This window comes from Lissotriton vulgaris, chromosome 6 (genome assembly GCF_964263255.1).
Source record: "Lissotriton vulgaris chromosome 6, aLisVul1.2, whole genome shotgun sequence".
Lineage (NCBI taxonomy): Eukaryota > Metazoa > Chordata > Amphibia > Caudata > Salamandridae > Lissotriton > Lissotriton vulgaris.
This window is the reverse complement of record NC_141694.1, coordinates 566,121,514-566,140,196: the sequence shown is the minus strand read 5'-3', so window position 1 is coordinate 566,140,196 and position 18,683 is coordinate 566,121,514. Positions and strand designations below refer to the sequence as shown.

Below are 18,683 nucleotides of genomic sequence, written 5' to 3'. Positions count from 1 at the left end.
GTTCAGTATTAATTTCCCTAACATGCATCATGTAACATATATTTTATCAGTGTTTTTACATTTAAATCTCGCACGTATGTTGACCAGTTTTATATTGATGTACTTTTTACTTTTGTAATGGTTTTTTATTAACTACACAATAAAAGTCTGACAGTATGTTGGTGTACATGTGGTTCCTTCAAGTTGCTGTGGATAATTGGTCCTGTTCTGTCCCATAGGTTTCAGCTGTATGCTCATGCAGTCATGGGTGCCAATATAAATTACTGAATCTCTTAAAACCATCTTTGGAATTACTGCATCTCCTAGAAATGATTCTGAACCAAGCAGCAAGAATCTTTATCAACACACTAAGAGGACCGCAAGATATTTGTGTTTGTGCTCTTCATTCAACACCTGTCTCCTGTCAAATGCAATAAAGTTAAATATTTTGTCCTGTTAAGCTTTGCGAGCTATAGAATTGCCCGAGCCTTTGTAACAGAAGCATCCAAATTCATCATTCTACAAGTTGTGTGTTTGTTTGCCAATTCTTTTCTGATGAATGTCTAATTTAAAAGGATGAAGGCATGTGGCAATATCTTTTAACTGCCAAACTGAAGAGAAAACTAACAGAGTCAACTCTGAATCCCAGGACCATTTTGGCATGCAGGAAACAAGTGAATATTTTCCTATTTTTAGAGACTACTTTGCCATCACTTTATTCACTGGTTGGCTCTGGCCCCCTTCAAACATTATTTGGATTTGGAAATCCAATGAGAGAAATGCTATCATTCATGCTTTTTTGTGTGCCGCAAGAGCTTTTTGGCACCTTGGATTCCTGAACGAGTTCGGGACTGTTGTTGCATGCAACTTTATGATTAATAAAATGTTCTTCTACTGCGGGTTTAGGATTTTCCTGAAATGCACACAATAGCCAATGCTTTTTTATTCAAAATTCTTCTGAATGGGGTGAAATGGGTTTAGCATTTAGGATTTCATTTCTTAGTCAGCCGCAGGTAATGATCTGGAAGGTGTCCGTCAGCCGCTTTCTCAATAGAACTTATAAGTGCTTATCTGCTGAAATGAGCCACTGAGTGGATGTTTTATGATGCTGCTTCCAGCAATTGCCTCTTTATCACAGACTGCAGTCAGTGTACAGAAGCTAATGGATGCAGTCAACCACCTTGTTAGATTTACCACAGTTTGTCCCTTTGAGCCAAGCTAGAACTAAAGCGCCTTTATCCTGGTCTCCCCATCACAAACACATAGGACATGTTGGCTAAAGTATTTGGAAATAAGAAGGCATAAATAGTAGATGGCAGATGGCAAAAAATATCTGAAATTGGGATTGAGCAGCGTAGAAAAGTGCGACTAATCAGGAAAAACCACCTAGACAGCAGACATGATAAACAAAGTAAAGGGAATGGAAGTATGAGAGAAGACCGAGAATTAAAGGGAGCTAGTTGCTGCAAGATGGAGGGTAGTATGTCTCTGTTATGATGTAAAAGGCTAAAGGATGTAAAATGATGGAGACATAAAGGATGGGATCCGGGTACAATTTCATAAACCTAAAAGTATGTATCCTGTAAGTATGCTATGAAGTTCTCAATTGTTCCATTTCAGATTACAACCTGTGGTCCAATGTAACAAGAACCACAACACATCTCTATCGATGCATGTTTTGAATAGATTACGCAACCCCCATAATGGCAATTGCATTGCATATTACCTGTCTGTTTCATTGGAGGCCCCTGGTCAGTGAAGCATATTTTTGTATTACTTTTGAATCATGGATTCTGATTTTAGTTTTAAGGGCTAGAATGTTCTAAGTCCTTGACCTTTTTATATATTTTTTTTCTGTACTAGGGGAGATCTACAGTGGAATGCTGGTGAAAAAAAATTAACCGGAGGAGTGAACTGGCAACCAAAGGTAGCACCTGCCACATGGGGTTCTGGTGCACCACCGGTATAGTATTTGCATTCTCAAAAATCTATGTAAACATTGTTTTTAGTAATATCAAATCTTATAAAGAAAATGTCCTTGAAAATGAAGCTATTTCAAAATACTGAAGCAAAAGTGTGGGCAAACACTTTATTGCCACTAAAGCTTCTGGGCCAGATTCTGAAAGGACAGTCACGTGAGAGTGTAGCAATGGTGCAGCTGTACAGGTTTTGGGAACTGACTAAGCTTCCCAGAGCTACACCAGAAAACCTGGCACCGTCAGAGGATTGTAGGGGGTACTTCTGAAAATATTTTGTGAATTCCATTTTCTCGTGATAATTTACGAATAAATATTTGCACGCCCATCTACAATGCGAGGTCAAATACATTGCCCACTCTTTACCTCTATATAATCCCATCAGTTTTGCGAGTGTGTTTACTTACAATGCTGGAAATAGATGTCATTTTGCCCTTGAAATGAGGTAAACAACAACTTTTTCTAGTATGGTAAGTGATTAAAAATGGTATTTGAATTCCCACAAAAGAATGCTTTTGGGTGCGCACAACCCTACAGTGTATTCTCACCCTTGAACATCCACTCTTTAACCTGCAAAAGTATATTTAATCTAATGGAAACCACAAAGAAACTAAATCCTTTTAAAAGAGGAAAGCCACTTTTTGGGAATTATAAAAGTCGGTTTGCACTCATAAAAGCACGATTTCATCTGCAATCCAGATTTAGTAATTTGCACAGGTTTGTGAATTAGTCCCTTGGAATATTAGGATTTTGCAGAGAACAAATATAGAAAAATGAATGTATCCAGTTTAGATACCTAACGTGCCATCCTGTTTTATCAAGGCTGTAAACCTCTATGCAGTCCCAAATCACGTTTCTCTGGTACAGGATCTTTCTTTGATATACTTCCCTAAAATATCTTAGTGTTGTATGATTTAGGAACACTTAAAAAAAGTGTCCTCCAGTTGCAAAATAATAACATCCAGGATAAACTTGACGGCTCTTTACTAGTGCAGCACAGCATCTGTTTTCAGCCAGGCGTTCAAAAGAGAAATTGATCTAAACTTTCTACACTGTAGTTGGGAACCGTGGAGACAGTTCCTCATTTAAACATTAACAATACACAAACCACAATTGCTAATTGAATGTATACTCATTATAACACACCTTTCCCCTTAAAGGAAAGAAAATAACATTCCCAAGTAATATCCAAACAGTTACAAATAAAATCTCCATACTTGCTGAGAGCATGTTTGTTCGTACCCCTTTTCTTCACTCTGCAGGGCACCTGAATAAAGCATGCTCACTACAGCCATAACTTTGCTGACTCGGTACTTCACCCTAATTTTGCAGTCCTAAAACATATTTTCTACCAACACTCTGTTGTGTCACTTCAATTCCAGTGTCCACTCTGCTGACCTCATCACCAGAAACATTAAAATCATCCCACTCCGGTACAATGTTGTCAACCTTTAGAACAAATATGTCACTTTAATCAAAACTCTGCACACAATCCATTTTATCTAAATTTGTCATATTTTTCCATTTAACAACCCTTTTAACATTCCACACTTTACAATCTTGCATTGTTGGTAAACCCCTTAATGACCTTCATCTCCTTGCAATACTTGGGCTCACCTTTAAGTTTACCAGGTTCGAGAATCCTCACCCAATCTCCCACAACTAACATTGGTTCTTTAGCATTCCATTTGACAGCATACCATTCTTTAATCTTCATCTACCTCTCTTCCACTCTCTTGTTCATATGATTCACATCATATTCTTTTCTGCAATTACCACCTCGCTCGTAAACCACCATGGACACAACTTTGAAATATGATTTCTTCTTTTAAGTAACTTGAACAGCCTAACTTCCGTAAAGTATGAGGTGTAATATGATACATTCAACTTTTTTCCCTCAACACAGTCCTCCATTGACAACTACACTTACGTGCTTCTACCACATCATCCTTTGAAAACAGGTTTGCATTTCTCTCCTAATCCATTTCTGCTTGGTTCAGAGAACGCGTTAGTGACATGGCATCTTACACATTGTTTGAGAAAACTCCTAATTTCTCTTGGCTTTAGCTGAGTATCATTGTCCTTATTTAAAACATTAGGACATTGTTCTCTAGAAAAAGTCTCCTAAAAAACTCAATTACTACTGGGTATTTGCACAACAAAGTGTACTTCTTGCCACCCTAGGAAACCTAGCTTCTTGGGGTAAAGAACAAAATGGGCCAGAAATGTGAAAGACAATTTTTTCCCACAGGAATCTAGACTATGCAACAGATTTCAAAGTTGCAAGGTTAACCTTTAGGATTTTCTCACCATTAACACTTTGATAATACTCACCATTAACACATTGATAACACTCTCTTCCTACCCTGTCTGCCATCCTGTCCATACCTGGTGTTAGATTTAGGGGTCTCTAGTTGGCAGAGGTAGGTACCGTTGACCAAATAGGGACCCTTGCGTCTAGCCAGGGTACGGGGTACACTCCTAAAATACCCCTGCTCACACCTTTGGCAGCTTGGTACTAGCAGGCAGGCTTATCTCAGAGGCAGTGTGTAAAGCATTTGTGAACATGTACAATAACCCAGTGACAACACTACAGATGGACACCACACAAGTTGTAGTAAAAAATAAGTATTTTTATATAGACTTAACACAAGACTACGAACGACAAAAATCCACAATACTGTACTTAAAAATGGTAGAAATAGCTTAGTTCTCTTTAGATGTAAAATGCGACACATTGAGTTCAATGTACCTTTGGATGCGTAACGTTATACAAAAAAAGTGTTGCAGGGAAGGTGATGTGTCGGTTCCTTACACGCAAGAACGGTGATGCGTCGGGTCCCTACTGCTGTGTAGGGGATGCATTGGTTCTTCTCCGCGTGGGGAGGTGATGCTTTGATTTCTTACTGCACTTCTGTGGCGATGCAAACAGCAGCGCTGTGATGCGATGAAGATCTGGTGCAGTGAAACAAAATGGCGTGTTCTTCTTGATGCGACAATGATGCGTGCATGCCCAATGGCCGTGCAGCGACTTAACGATTCTTCTGTGCCACCACAGGCCCTGCGACACGTTTCTCCGATGATGCAGTGGCCTCTGCTGCGATGACGACACTCTTCTCCGGTGATGCGAGGCGCTTCGGGTGATGCGATGGCGACAGCAGCAGCACGCTTCTTCGGTGATGCAACGGTGTCTGTGGCGACGGCGACACTCTTCTCCGGTGATGCGACGACATCTGCTGCGGCGGCGACACGATTCTTCATCTTGAGTCGCGCTTTCAGCTCCCAGCAACACGTAGTCTCTGAGAAGTCCCAGCTCAACATCAGGGACTTAAATTCCTAGCAAGGGAAGGCAGGAGAGCTGGTTGGTGAAGTCTGTTGTCTCAGAGACTTCAGCAGGAGGCAAGCTCTATCTCAAGCCCTGGGAGATCCTTTACAAGTTGATTTGAAATTAGCACAAAGTCCTTTCACCTTTCTTTGGCAGTCATGCAACCACTGCAGGCCAATCCCCCAAACAGCTCTCCGCTTAGGGATAGTGTCCTCAGTTTCTGTGGTTCCTCTCCTTAGCAAAGGTTCTTCTTGTTTCCCAAAAGTGATCTAACGTTCTGAAGTCTGGGTCCCCATTTTTATACCTGCAAATCCTTTGTCCTCTGAATGCAGAGGGCCCTGAACCGAGTCCACACCAGTTCTGTGAAGTCCTAGAGCACTTTGTTAACAAGACTTCTTTCCTTTGACAGTGTGGGCCAGGGACATCAGACGCACCACAGGAGGTGGAGCCAGCATTGTGGAAGGCAGGCACAGCCCTATTCTGGGCCCAGGTGCAACTCCTCCCACCCATTTACATGCATATAGCTCAATTCAGCTTGTGCTGACTCACCCTGTCTCCTTGAATCCCCCAGCCCCTGTCACTCAAACTCCAGAGAAGGAAAACACCGCCTAGTAGCGGCAGGCTTGGACATTTAGGCAAGAAAATACCTACTTTCTAAAAGTGGTATTTTCAAACACAGAATGTTAAAACCACCCTCACTAAAAGATGTATTTAATCATGTTGAGTTCAGGCTTACTAAACTTGAATTTCTACCTGGTTCCCTGAGTCAGTTAGGATTATAAGATGTTATAATCAAACTGCCAATTCTGGCCTATGGTAAACAGGTAGCCTTGCAATAGTTAAAAACGAAAATGGCTGTAATTCACTATAAGGACATTCCACCCACATTAGGGCATGCCCTACCTTTTACCTACAATGCACTCTGCCCTTGGGCCTACCATAGGGGTGACTAATATGCAGAAAAGGGAAGGTTTAGGGACTGCCAAATGGATGCTCTTGCCCAGTCAACACGGCAGTACCAGACTGCACACAGGCTCTGCAATGGCAGACCTGAGACACACTTTACAGACTGCTTCTGTGGGTGGTACAACCAGTGCTGCAAGCCCACCAGCATCATTTGATTTAAAAGCCCTGGGCACACGCAGTGCACTGTACTTGGGTCTGACAAGTAAACTAAACCTGCCAATCACGGAGTCACTAATCCATACATCAATTTACAATAGGGAGAGCATATGAACTTTAGCACTGATCAGCAGTGGTAAAGTGCCCAGACTCATAAAACAGCCAAAAACAGGTCACAAAAAATACGGGAGAAAGGCAAAACGTTCATGGAGGACCAAGTCCAACACCTGGCTACCAAAAACACATTCAGATAAGCCTCTTCATAGCCAACATGCAAATATGCGCTTCATGAGCTATACAAAAAATCACTTTTTGCATATCAACTGGAGGAATATAGTTGCCTTCTTTGAATCAGTGCTTAATTTGAGCCAGTGGTTTCCCGTGCTCGGCACAAGAGCTTGATTGTCAACACTGGCATGTATGAAATTCTGAAACAAGTATGACAACAGTTATTTATTAATTTAATATACATTAACAATTACGAATATCTGCCACTAAAGCCACTCTTATAGCTTTGGAGGCCTGCAATAGTCTAAATTGTTACCTTTACAAGAGTGTGATCGTTAGTAGTTATGTTAGTACTGTCAGTGGCAACGTTGATGGGGCAATGGGTGGTGAAACCTGCAGTGGCCACCTGACGAGGGCCCTGGCACTTATTTGTTTACAAATTAACACTGTGAATAGTAATTCACCTTCTGTGTTCAATTCTCCTGAAATCTTGAAAAATAGTAATCACTCTGGATAAATCAACTCCTTCCTAGGCCAACCGTCAATTGCTTATGTGTGGCGATAATGTATTCCTCATTTCACTCTCTTCTGTAATGGATTCAAGAGTCCCAGCAATTACATCTTTTATAGTTGCAATCATGCCTTGTTCAGTCACACTTAAATTTATATCCTCCAACCGGCAAGGTAGTTTTGATAAGCAATAAGTCATTTTGAACTTTCCTGAAAACAATACTCTTGTAGCCTTGAAGTTAATATGACAATGTGTGCAGTGGCGTTCCACCCCCTATCAGGTGATCTATGTTCACCAGATGTCTGTGATCTGTCCTAAATGGGAATTAACTTCCCTCACATGTATTTCTCAAATGTTCAAAACCACACATGCAAGCCAACAACTCTTTTTCAATCACCGCATACCTCATCATTTAAGGTCCTGGCTGGAAAAGCTACATTCCACTCTTCTTTACCACACCTCTGTCATCACACAAACAACTCCATACTTGCTAGCTCCACAGCAATGATATACTTTTTGTTTAAACAGAAATACTACAACGTAGATGCCACCACATTATGTTTCTTCACACGCTGAAATGCCACACAAATTCCAAAAGTTTAAATTTTGTCGCAAAATTCCTTAAGATTTGCTGTAATACTCACTTAACTCTTTGAATGAGGGGAGCTATATATTTTCTAGTACAGGAGCATTGATGTTATCATCTACAATAGATGTCTTGGGCACAACTCCATTACCAGACGAAGAATGGCCTAAATAATCAACAGAACAGCAGAACAATGTTTTTTTCCAGCCTTCTATACTTCATTAATATGTTCCCAATATTCTTGTTCATCCTTTGAAAATATCAAAATATCATCTTGGAAACACTTCACAAAGTTGTCCAAATACCTGAAAATGTGGAACATAGCCTTTTGGAACACTGATTCCGCCAAACTAATTCAAATGGCATCCTTTAGAATTGATATAGTCCTTGCTGCATAAGGAATGCAGTTAAATGTTTTGAGTCTTCTGTAAGTTCAATCTGGTGGCAGGCAGATCTAATGTGGAAAATATTTTAGCACCTTCAAGCATACAAACCACCTCATTGATATTAGTCAAGGGGGTAGCAATCTACTACAATATTAGCATTTAGTGCTCTCAAATTCGCACACACTTTTAGTTTGTGATCCGCCTTGCGTGCTAAAACTATGGGAGACACCCTATTCAGATGACTTCATCTCCTCAATTAGGTCTTCATCCCCCATTTCATTCAATATATTCTTGAGTTCTTGTCTTATGTTATTTGGTATCCGTTTTTAGCTTAGTTTAACAGGCATTGCACCTTTCTTGATTTTAATTCTATAAGAGAAAAGTTACTGAATACGTAAGATTATTTATCCACATCATTCTGGGCTTCAAAATGATTCCCAGCTTCTATAGGTCCATCCACCCTAATATATTGACTCCCTTTTCAGCCACATAAACCTTTATATTAGCACTTCTACCTTTTAAATTACATCTTGACCCATTCAAAACCAATGATATCAATAGTGGCACCATCAAAACATTCAGAAATTATATCAAAACTTCATAGTTTCTAAAGATCAAAAACATTTTCAAACTTCTCCATAACGTAGTTCTTTGTGATCATGGTCGTGAGTGAGCCGGATTTAACCATCAACTCCAATTCAATGCCCAAGTTCCCAGCTTTACATTTAGGAGGTTTCCTGATTAGCAGACTCTTCTCACCAACACACGGATCATTGACAGACAATACAATACTGTAATTCTGCACTTTCTTCCTACATTCCACACTCACACTTGGAATCCCCATGGATAGTAATACATGAAACCTTCCCTCTCTGCAGCATAACATTATTTAACATCCTTACACACGTGGGCAAAATGACCCACACATTTTAGGTTCCTTGCTATTCCAGAACACCGCGCAAAATGATTCAATATGATTATTTCCATTGCATCTGTAACATACACCATCCTTCTCAACTTTCTTCCACGAGATCCCAATTGTATGCGAGCATTGTTGCTGCTACAAACATCTGTTTTACTCACAGTGCACACTTCTTCAAGTTTGTTGACATTTACACTCTTATTATTTATCAAAGACCTCTATTTTTCTTATTGCTTTAATGCCGTAGCAGTGGCTTTGGGATAACCCATGATTCACAACTGTTCATGTTTTTTTTTACTATTGACATGTACTGTTATTTGATCCCTAATCATCTCATCGTCATGGGACCAAAATTGCATGCCATTGAATGGTCCCTCACTGTATTGAGAAACTCATCCAAAGACTGCCTTTCGATATGTGCATGGGTATAACATGTAAATCTATTCAATGCACTGCTCATTTTGGGTTTAAATAGATAAACCATACTCAACATGCCTCCTCATAAGCATCAATAGCTCCTTTACCTTACAACGATACGACTTGTGCTAAAGTTCTGAATACACCTTGACCCTCAGACCCTCCACAATGGAGGAAAATGCTTTTTTTCCTCTTTGCTCCCATCCTTTCCCCATCAATGGCCTTAAAATAAGTCCCAAACTCTTCCTTCCAACATATCCATGGAATGGGAGGGTCTCCCATATTTTGTAAAAATGTCATAGGCTCAAATGGCATGATGCATATTTCATTCCCCAAAATAAACAGAGGAAAAGGTACACTTATAAATGTAAGCCAACGAAAATGAGCTGGAACAGCAACAGCCCAAAAAGTGTAAAATTATGTCAAATGGACTTATTCCCTACTACAGCCAATCAGTTTGTTTTGTTTTTGTTTTTTCCAAAACAAGAAGCAGGACATATTGTCCAGTGAACACGACTATAAGATAACTTTTGCAATACAATTGAAGTGTATTACTCTGCCGCCTGACATCCAATAGAATAGGTTGTGTTTTCCACCAATCAACAGTGTAATACACTTGAGCTGGTCCTTCTGTGCACTCGAGCAATCATCCAATGAAAATGCAAATCCACACGCACCACACAGGATGAGGTACACTCGAGCCAATGCCTCCATGCTCACAAGCGTGCTCCAGGTGACGTGCTTCCAAACGCTTCTCTTACTAAATAAAACAGTGCACTCAAGCAGGTAACTCCATACTCTTGAGGTATCGCAAAATATTCAAAGGTGTAAAAGAAAGGTAAGTCAGTCTCCAGTAGTAGTAGTTCGACTGTTCTCACCAAAATGTTCCTTGAAAGTATACAAGGGCAACCATAGTGACACATTTAAATTGAAGATGAGTCCCCCCATAATAAGACATGGTATTGTTCCTGTGATAAGATAAATCTCTACAACTCCTCTTAAATTGTTGCAAAGTAATAAAATCCAGCATAAAGTTGATCACTCTTTATTAGTGAAACACAGCCTCTACTTTCAGCTCGGCTGTAAAAGAGAAATCTAAACATTCTTACTTCAATAGGGAACTGTGGAGACAGTTCTCAGTTAAACATAAACCATATACGAACCATTATAGCTAATGGAATGCAAACTCCTCATTATAAGAGGTCCCTTTTAGGAAGTTTAAAAAATGTCTAATTTGCATCCTAATCCTTTTGACATCACTTCAAAGCTTCGACAACGTCATTTAAAGTGTGCTTGTTGAGACCTGTTTGATTTATAATTGCTGTTTAACATTTTAATGCAGCTTCTCATTGCATGCATCTAATTGGCAAAAGATTGTGATACATGTTGCCACACTTATCTAGAGGGTGATACACATTGTGTTTTATTACTCATTTTAGCAGGGTACGGGTCCTCCAACGAGTAGTGCCACACCTGTAGCAGGCGGTAGCCCTGTTTCTCAGCCTGTAGCAGGATTTGGGATGGTAAGTAGAAGTCTGTGCAAGAGATCATGTATGAGTTTTCAAATGATGCGTGGCCTACTAATAGTTATATCTTTATTCAGCCCCCTGCTGGAACAAATGTACCAATGATGCCGCAGCAACCAATGATGTTTTCTCAACCCAGAATGAGACCACCTTTTGGAGCATCAGCAGTACCCACAGCACCAGTAAGTAAACACCTGTTCAATTATTGCTAATGCCGTTTACTCAATTAGCTAATAAAACACTTTCCATATTTAAAGACAGTAAAAGAGATTGAATCAGTAGAATTTCTTGGCTAATTTGAAGTAGATTCTTTAATGCATTAGGTTATTTCTATACCTCTAATCTAATGAGCTTGACCATACCAGCAAGAGGACAGCATTGCCTTGTCCATAAGGTAACTGTTTAATGAATGTATAGAATTAAGCATACACACAGACTACCTTATGCTCTTAAGTATAGCAGATTTTAAGTGTTTAATTTCCTGGTAATGGAAAGTTACCTTTTCTAAATGTCATCGGCTCTTGTTTCAATGGAATCCCAAGCTGAGGAGTTTTGGGGTTATCAGTGTCTTCCTGGTACCATATTTTGCCTTTTTCCCTATGTTACTCATGTTTCATTACCTTTATTTTCTTCTGTAGAGCATTTTGAATACATCCTCAACCTTTTAAAGAAATAAAATATGGTTGTGTCTTGTATATATTCACTCCCAAGGTGGTTGAATTGCTGCCTCAGCGCACTTAAAAAAATCCTGACGATGGCTTTTCTTGGGGTAACCACTCCAGTCACCAAAATCCAAGCAGACTTGGTAGGCGCTGCGGAAATGGTTATGGCTTTCTGGTATTTATTTACCAAATACATTAAAGCCATCTTGTTGCATTTTGACTACAAGTCTTGATCAGATGGCCACAATCGTTGGTCACTATTTATATTGTCCTTCAATAGTTTCAATTATCCTGCAAAGCATTCTGGCAATCGTAGTTCATTTAAAAAAAAACAAATCTTAACATTAATAAATAAATCAAAATTATATATATATATCTCATTCCTCACTGGTCATAAAACCTTTTCTTCTCCATAACGCTTGGAATTACCCAGTACATCTAATGTTATCAACTTTCAAATACATCTCACACTTGGATGCGTCAAAGTTCCTGTCCTCTATTGGCCCTTACCTCATGTCAATATTTCTGGGATATAATCACATCCAACCCAGTTACAACTTTAAAAAGAAATTTGTATGTTAACAATCCTCATATGCATATTGCTGCAAACCAATATTTCACCTTCATTGGGAGTTAAGTTTTACCTTGATTTCATTGGAGGGGCGTAGAATCAAATAGTGTACAGCGGAGTGCTCTATTGTAGGGCAGAGTTGGGAGTGGTACAGTACAGTGGAGTGGTGTGTGGTGTGTGGTACAGTGGAGTGGCATGTGGTACAGTGGCGTGGCGTGTGGTACAGTTTCTTAAAATGGAGAGTTGTAGAGTGGCATAGAATGAACTAGGATTTTATACAGTAGATTGGCATACAGTGGAGTGGCATGTCAGTATTGGTGTGTGGTGGAGTGGAGTGGCATATCATGCAGTTGAGTGGGTATCATGGAGTGGAGTAGGATAGAGTGGAATGGCATGTGTTAGAGTGGTGTGATGTGATGTGTTGTGTAGTAAAGTGTCATAGATAGGGTGACGTGTCCTAGATTGAAGTGTTGTGGCATAGAGTGGAGTGGGATGTTGTTGAAACTAGCTAAAACAGGCTTAATGTGAACATGGCTGAACAGATGTTGATGAAAATTGGCAAGGATTTAAACAAATGAGGTTGAAAGGGTGACTTTTTGTAGTAGAGCTAACATTGGTTAAGTGGTATTAAAGTTATAAGGTATAAAGCATAGGTTAGATTTATTAAAATGTCACGAAACACAGCATAGCAAGACGCCTTGCCTTGCTGTGCTGTGTTGCGTGATAGGAGAGGGTAGAAGTGCACCATATCTATCAAGATATGACTCATTCCTGCTCTCTCCCTGCGTGGCACCCATGTGGTATGGTGCAAGGGTGCCTGCATTGCAAGCAGAATTGTTTTTGTACTTCTCCCGGGAAGCTGTAGCATTTTGACATATTCCCAGGTTTATCAGTCTTAGTAATTCTGGGAATGTAGCAAACTCCATGGGTGAATGTGTGGGGAACGCCCATTCTCCACCCATGGAATGCATTCCCTGGGCAGAGTAATGCAAGTCATGGACTTCAGGGTCTTGCATTACTCCAGTTTACCAAGCAATTCAGTGGCCTTGCGTTGTGGGTAAATCTGAGTATTGCATTGCCCTGGAGACACTATGTGACGCAAGGGTAACACAGTACAATGATAAATCTGGCCTTTAGTTATACATTTTGGGCCACCCGTATACTGTGGTAACTTCATGGTATTCTGCGGTACATGCAGATAAAAAGGAAGCATATGATTGGCTTATTGCTGCCTTTACAAAAGTAAAAGACCACTATATTGTTTTTACCATATTTTGTATGTGGTCTTGGTTAGGGCTTTAGATATAGGTAAGTAGTAGATTGTATTTATTTCCATACATATTACCACTGTATTAAAGTAGTAATGGGTTGGAAAAATTAATTGTATGTGTCTATGTATGTTCTTTAAAAAGTTACTGAGCCCGTCGGTACTACCTATGAAGTATTACAATACTTTAAAAAAATAGACAAATATGTAAAAAAAAAATGGACTGTATGACATTATATATCACTTACCATAAAAGTAGAACTGCATACTTTTTTGGGTTTGCTGTAAATATTTCAGCTGTTTGAGTTATGAGCATAGTAGTTATGATTAGGGAGACACTGAATGGGCGCTCCTTAATTTAAGTTTTTTTAAAACCTATATCAATTGTTACTCTATAGACAGCCAAGGGACAGCGATACAAAAAACAATTCTCTACCCACCAGACCACATTACTCTCAGACACACATGCACACACACACACACACACACACACACACACACACACACACACACACCTGCCTACCAGGCTACTGCACACAAACGTACTTGCAAATCCACAGCATACACTCACTCCCTAAAAAGGTCACCATACCTACCTACTTATAATACCACAGTGTGGACACACCCTCTACCTACCTGACCACAGAACGTACTCTTTCTCTCTCACACACACACCCAAACAAGAGCGAGAAAAACTCACCCGCTCTCTGACTTCCTAGTCGCCTTCAAAACACACGCTGTAAAGGTCAAAGCAAGCACTTCCTAGCAGATTCTGCAAAGACCAAACCACACCCACATACACCCGTAAAAAAACACATATATATTCTATAAACTATAACACTCCTTACACACCCGTACCGAGCACCCCATAATTTGCCAATCAAACATACCACAAAGCCACACCCCTCACTCCCACACACTTCTAAAAGACCACAGCACTCTCACACATGATCACCTACCTGCATAAAAGTCCACTTAACCTGCACACTTTCCTGCATACCTAAAAGCCCACAGCACACACACACCCCTAATAAAACATAACACCCACCTAAACGCGCACATACGGTCGCAGAACTAACACATGAAATGCTACATACTAGCAAGATTGAAAAGAAATACTCACTCTTCACTTCTAGTTTATCAAGTGTGATGGTGGCATAATAAGCATGTAATGTGATCCGGATGTAGGCATGTAAAGCTCTCACTATAACAGGAATGGAAGCAAGGTGGTGAACCAAATGCAGATGCAGAAGCAGATCTAATAGTGGCCAAGGAGCAGGGACCTGCTGATATTATTTTCATTCCAACCTCAATATTTCAGAGTGATGTAATACTACTGCTCACAGTAAATATTGATCCCAGTGACAAAGGTGTTTAATTGGTGTGGAATTGCCATCCAGAATGGCATGGGGCTTGCAAAATTGCTCCCTGGTTTGGGCATGAGGTATCTATTAAAAAGCTACCTGTTTGAAATATGTATTCAGCCCAAATAGGAAAAGAAAAAGTATCTAGCAATGAAAAGAGGAGGATATATTCAGTTTCAATACTGCAACTAAAGTGGCTGCACATCCCTGGGCGTGCCACTCTTCAGAAATCTTCAAATGGGTTCAGTTTAATATCTTTAAATATAAAAGCTAGATATTCATAGAATGTGGCCTTTATGTCCCATGACACAATATTATTCAGTCATTGAGTGTCTATAGACTGATGCTGGAAGGGTTTAAGTTTCACTCTCTATTCAAATAAATCTTCCATAGATTAATTGATAAATTTAAAGCGAAGAGCAATGGCAATAAGTGTTTTAGAACACATTGGCATTTGTCAATGTGATTCTTCAACTTTCTCTTGATACACACTAGACTTCACCATAAGGCATTGAAGGCAAAATTGGTTAATATTTTGTGTGCACCACCAGGAGGTGGTTGGCTCTCATGCTCTATATGACTGAAACTGAGAAAGGCATGTGCAGGTCATACTATTGCCAGACAAAAGGCCCTACTTTTAAATCAAGTTACTGTTTTTTCGTAGTATTCACCATCAGACTATTGATCACTATTTCCAAAGGGAAACCATATCAACAGCATTACATAACAAGACAGAATGACTTGCTGTAACATATTTGCATACTTACACTTTTAATTTGGATATCTGGGGTCAGGCAGCAGAAGCAGGTGATGAAAGCAGTGCTGGATGGTTCTAGATCATGCTGCTGTCTGTCCTTGTGCAGACCCTGCCATTGATGACACGCACAGGCTCATGTAGGAGAGGGGAGATCGGTCCATCTGAGCGATATTGTCACAAATAATTGGATGACTAAGCGCATGGATGGAGGAAGTGTTTTTCACTCCTTATCGTACTCAAATGAAGTAGCTACTTGTTGCTTTGAAATGATTTCACCTTAAATAATGAAAAGACTAGAGGCATTTAGTAAAACAGGAAAAAGTTGCTTTAATTAAACACTGTGGCCGGGATAGTGTTCCTTTGCATAAGTTTCGACTGACAATATCTATATCTTGTGAGTTACAATAAAACCATTCTGTATTCTTGAAAAAGCATCTCAGTCATAAATTAACAAGTTTGGGCCTCTGAAAAGGACACAGATGGCTCTGGACCTAAGGGAGAGCTAGTGTGGACAAGTGTGTATGTGTCCAGATGTATGGTGTAGGGAGCACGTGATCACTACGTTTGGTGTGGATGTTGTGTCCTGATCCTACCTACATGTGTCAATTAGTTTTGTGGTAGTTTTTGGTGAATGCGTGCCTTTGTCCAAACATGTTGGGGCCATTTTCCTTGGACCTGTTTGTGGTGCAACTATCTATATGTGGGATTGATCAGGGGTTTCCCTGGGTGCGTGTTTGTCTTTGGGCTAAGTGAGACACCACCTCTGACCTGTCTGACCATGTACCTCTGACTCAAGGTAGTTGGGGGGGTCACCTTGGGTAAATGCAATGATACAAGTTCACTAGATCTCCTGAAAATAATATGGCAGTAATTGAATTCCTTTTTACCAACATTCTCAACATTGTGCGTAAATTGTCATAGCGTAAATCGTCATTATCTTTACTGGTATTGACATGGTTATGCATGCCTAGATTATGGCCTACATCAACATTGTTTCTATTGGTAACAACACTGTTATGCATGCATGGATTATGGCATACATTGACATTCTTACTGCCAGATTTGACCTGTTGTGCGGCAGAGATTATGGCATACATTGACATTGCTTTTATGGGTATTGACATTGTTATGCAGGCATAGGTTATGACAATCAATTAGCATTGCATTTATTGGAATTGCCTTTGTCTGACGTGCACATATCGTGGTATGCATTGGCATTGTATTTACCCATTCCAACATACTCAAAGAGAGGCACTGTGTTTTCTTGGTTTAAAACGCAGTGAGTATGGCAGCCAACTTGGAATGGAGCTACTACTTAAGGACTTAACTGTCATTAAATATTTAAGTGCCTTTATATATTTGAAAAGTATCTCATCGTGCATAACTCATCCATATCACTATAGGCAGAATACCAGCACAAACCTGAGAGCTTTCTAAACCCTGGCAAGAGAACTTGCAAGACTATTCTGGACATCTTGCATTGGGGGTTTATTTTTAAACACAATCATAGTATATTGATGTTATGGTGGTGATAGTCTTCAGTTTTTATTTTGAAAAACTGTGGCACCGGGCTCAGTGCTGATTTACTCTAGGAAGGCATAAAAACTCTAGAAACTCAAAACATAATACACATTATAAAAAGTGACTTTGAAAAATATTTAGTTTTTATTGATCTTCTTTTTGTTTTTTTCAAAGGTAGAAAATATATATATATTTATATATGTATATAAATAGATTCAATTCATACATGATTGACTTCAATGCATAAATGGATATACATTTCAGAACATTTTGTACAGATTAGAACCACATATTGATGTAGATTTCAGTATAACCTGAGAGAAGTATATATTCAACACAAATTAAATACACAAATTTATATGTTATGGGTGATCAAACTGTGTATTGTTTTCATAGTAATCTGTATTGTCGTTCTACAACTTGCATATGATTAAGGCTGTATATGCAGGCACTGGTAATGATTGTAGAATACCAAAGCGTTTTGGCAAAAGCCTTCTTCAGGATTTTCATACCAGTGGTTACTAGAGTAAAAAATATTAACAAAAATTGTGATCTAGAGTTTAAACGCACTATTTCACACTGTATTCTTTATGTACATTCATTAAAACCATGAGAGAATACCCTGGAATTATGGTCTAAGAGGACTGAACATGAACAGTGGTGTGAAATACAAAAGATAAGTGAATAACAATACAACACAGTCTCTTTCACACAAGTGACATAATGCGGCTCATGCTGCCATAGACAAAGTAACAAAAAAATGAAAAAAGGGATTAAAAACTTACATAAATCATGCAAGTGTCACCTAAAGTATGATCCTTAACCATTATAACTGTACTTACTATACTGATCGTAATGACAAGAGGGGATCAAACCTGATAAGACTTGTTCTATTATGAAATTCAAAAAGCAAGTTGAGATCTACATTTTCAGGATTACAATATAGGTGTAATTTACCTGCACTGAATCCTTCAATGGTATTAACAGAAACCGCCCGTCATCATTTGAGGTTAGAAGCTATAATTGGCAGCACTGTTCAGCACTAGATTGAAAAAGAGAGAAGTTTTTTGTACATGAACACCCAATTATTCTACAATAATGTCCTTTATAGATTTGTTATGTATATTTACAAACATAGGTTTGGGGATTAGCTCTGTTTTAGATGTATCAACATTGAGAATATGCCAACTTGAGAATTTAGGATTACACTATAACAAGTATTGCCCATGATGCTGAGTTAGTGTTCATCTAGAAGCATTAATGCCACAGGCAACATCCAGTGGCTAAAGAGGAGTGACCCTTTGCTCCATTGATATGTTTCTCTGTGGATTGATCCAAAATGTGAATGAAACTCCAGCTATGCAATAACTGTAAGGGTGGTCCCAAAGCCCCTCTATATGCCTGCGTGTGTGTTTGTATTATTATTTCATGTATTATTATCATTTTATTAACTTAGTATGGTAGATATCTAAGGCTTTCTTTAGCTAAATATGGTCATTTATGCTTATATTTCTTCCCTAAAACAAGCAAATCTCTGATAGGTCACTCCTATCACTTAAATCC

The 18,683-nt window shown here is 39.3% G+C and overlaps 1 protein-coding gene across 11 annotated transcripts in view; it reads left to right on the top strand.

Moving 5' to 3' along the window:
* Nucleotides 1–18,683, top strand: part of SNAP91 (synaptosome associated protein 91) — a 742,345-nt gene that overhangs the window by 669,241 nt on the left and 54,421 nt on the right. For all 11 annotated transcript variants that reach the window (XM_086926569.1, XM_086926565.1, XM_086926568.1 and 8 more), the window contains 3 exons: nucleotides 1,843–1,942; nucleotides 10,892–10,975; nucleotides 11,056–11,160. In XM_086926569.1, coding sequence (XP_086782695.1) covers nucleotides 1,843–1,942; nucleotides 10,892–10,975; nucleotides 11,056–11,160 — 289 coding nt within the window. The remainder of the gene's footprint in view (nucleotides 1–1,842; nucleotides 1,943–10,891; nucleotides 10,976–11,055; nucleotides 11,161–18,683) is intronic.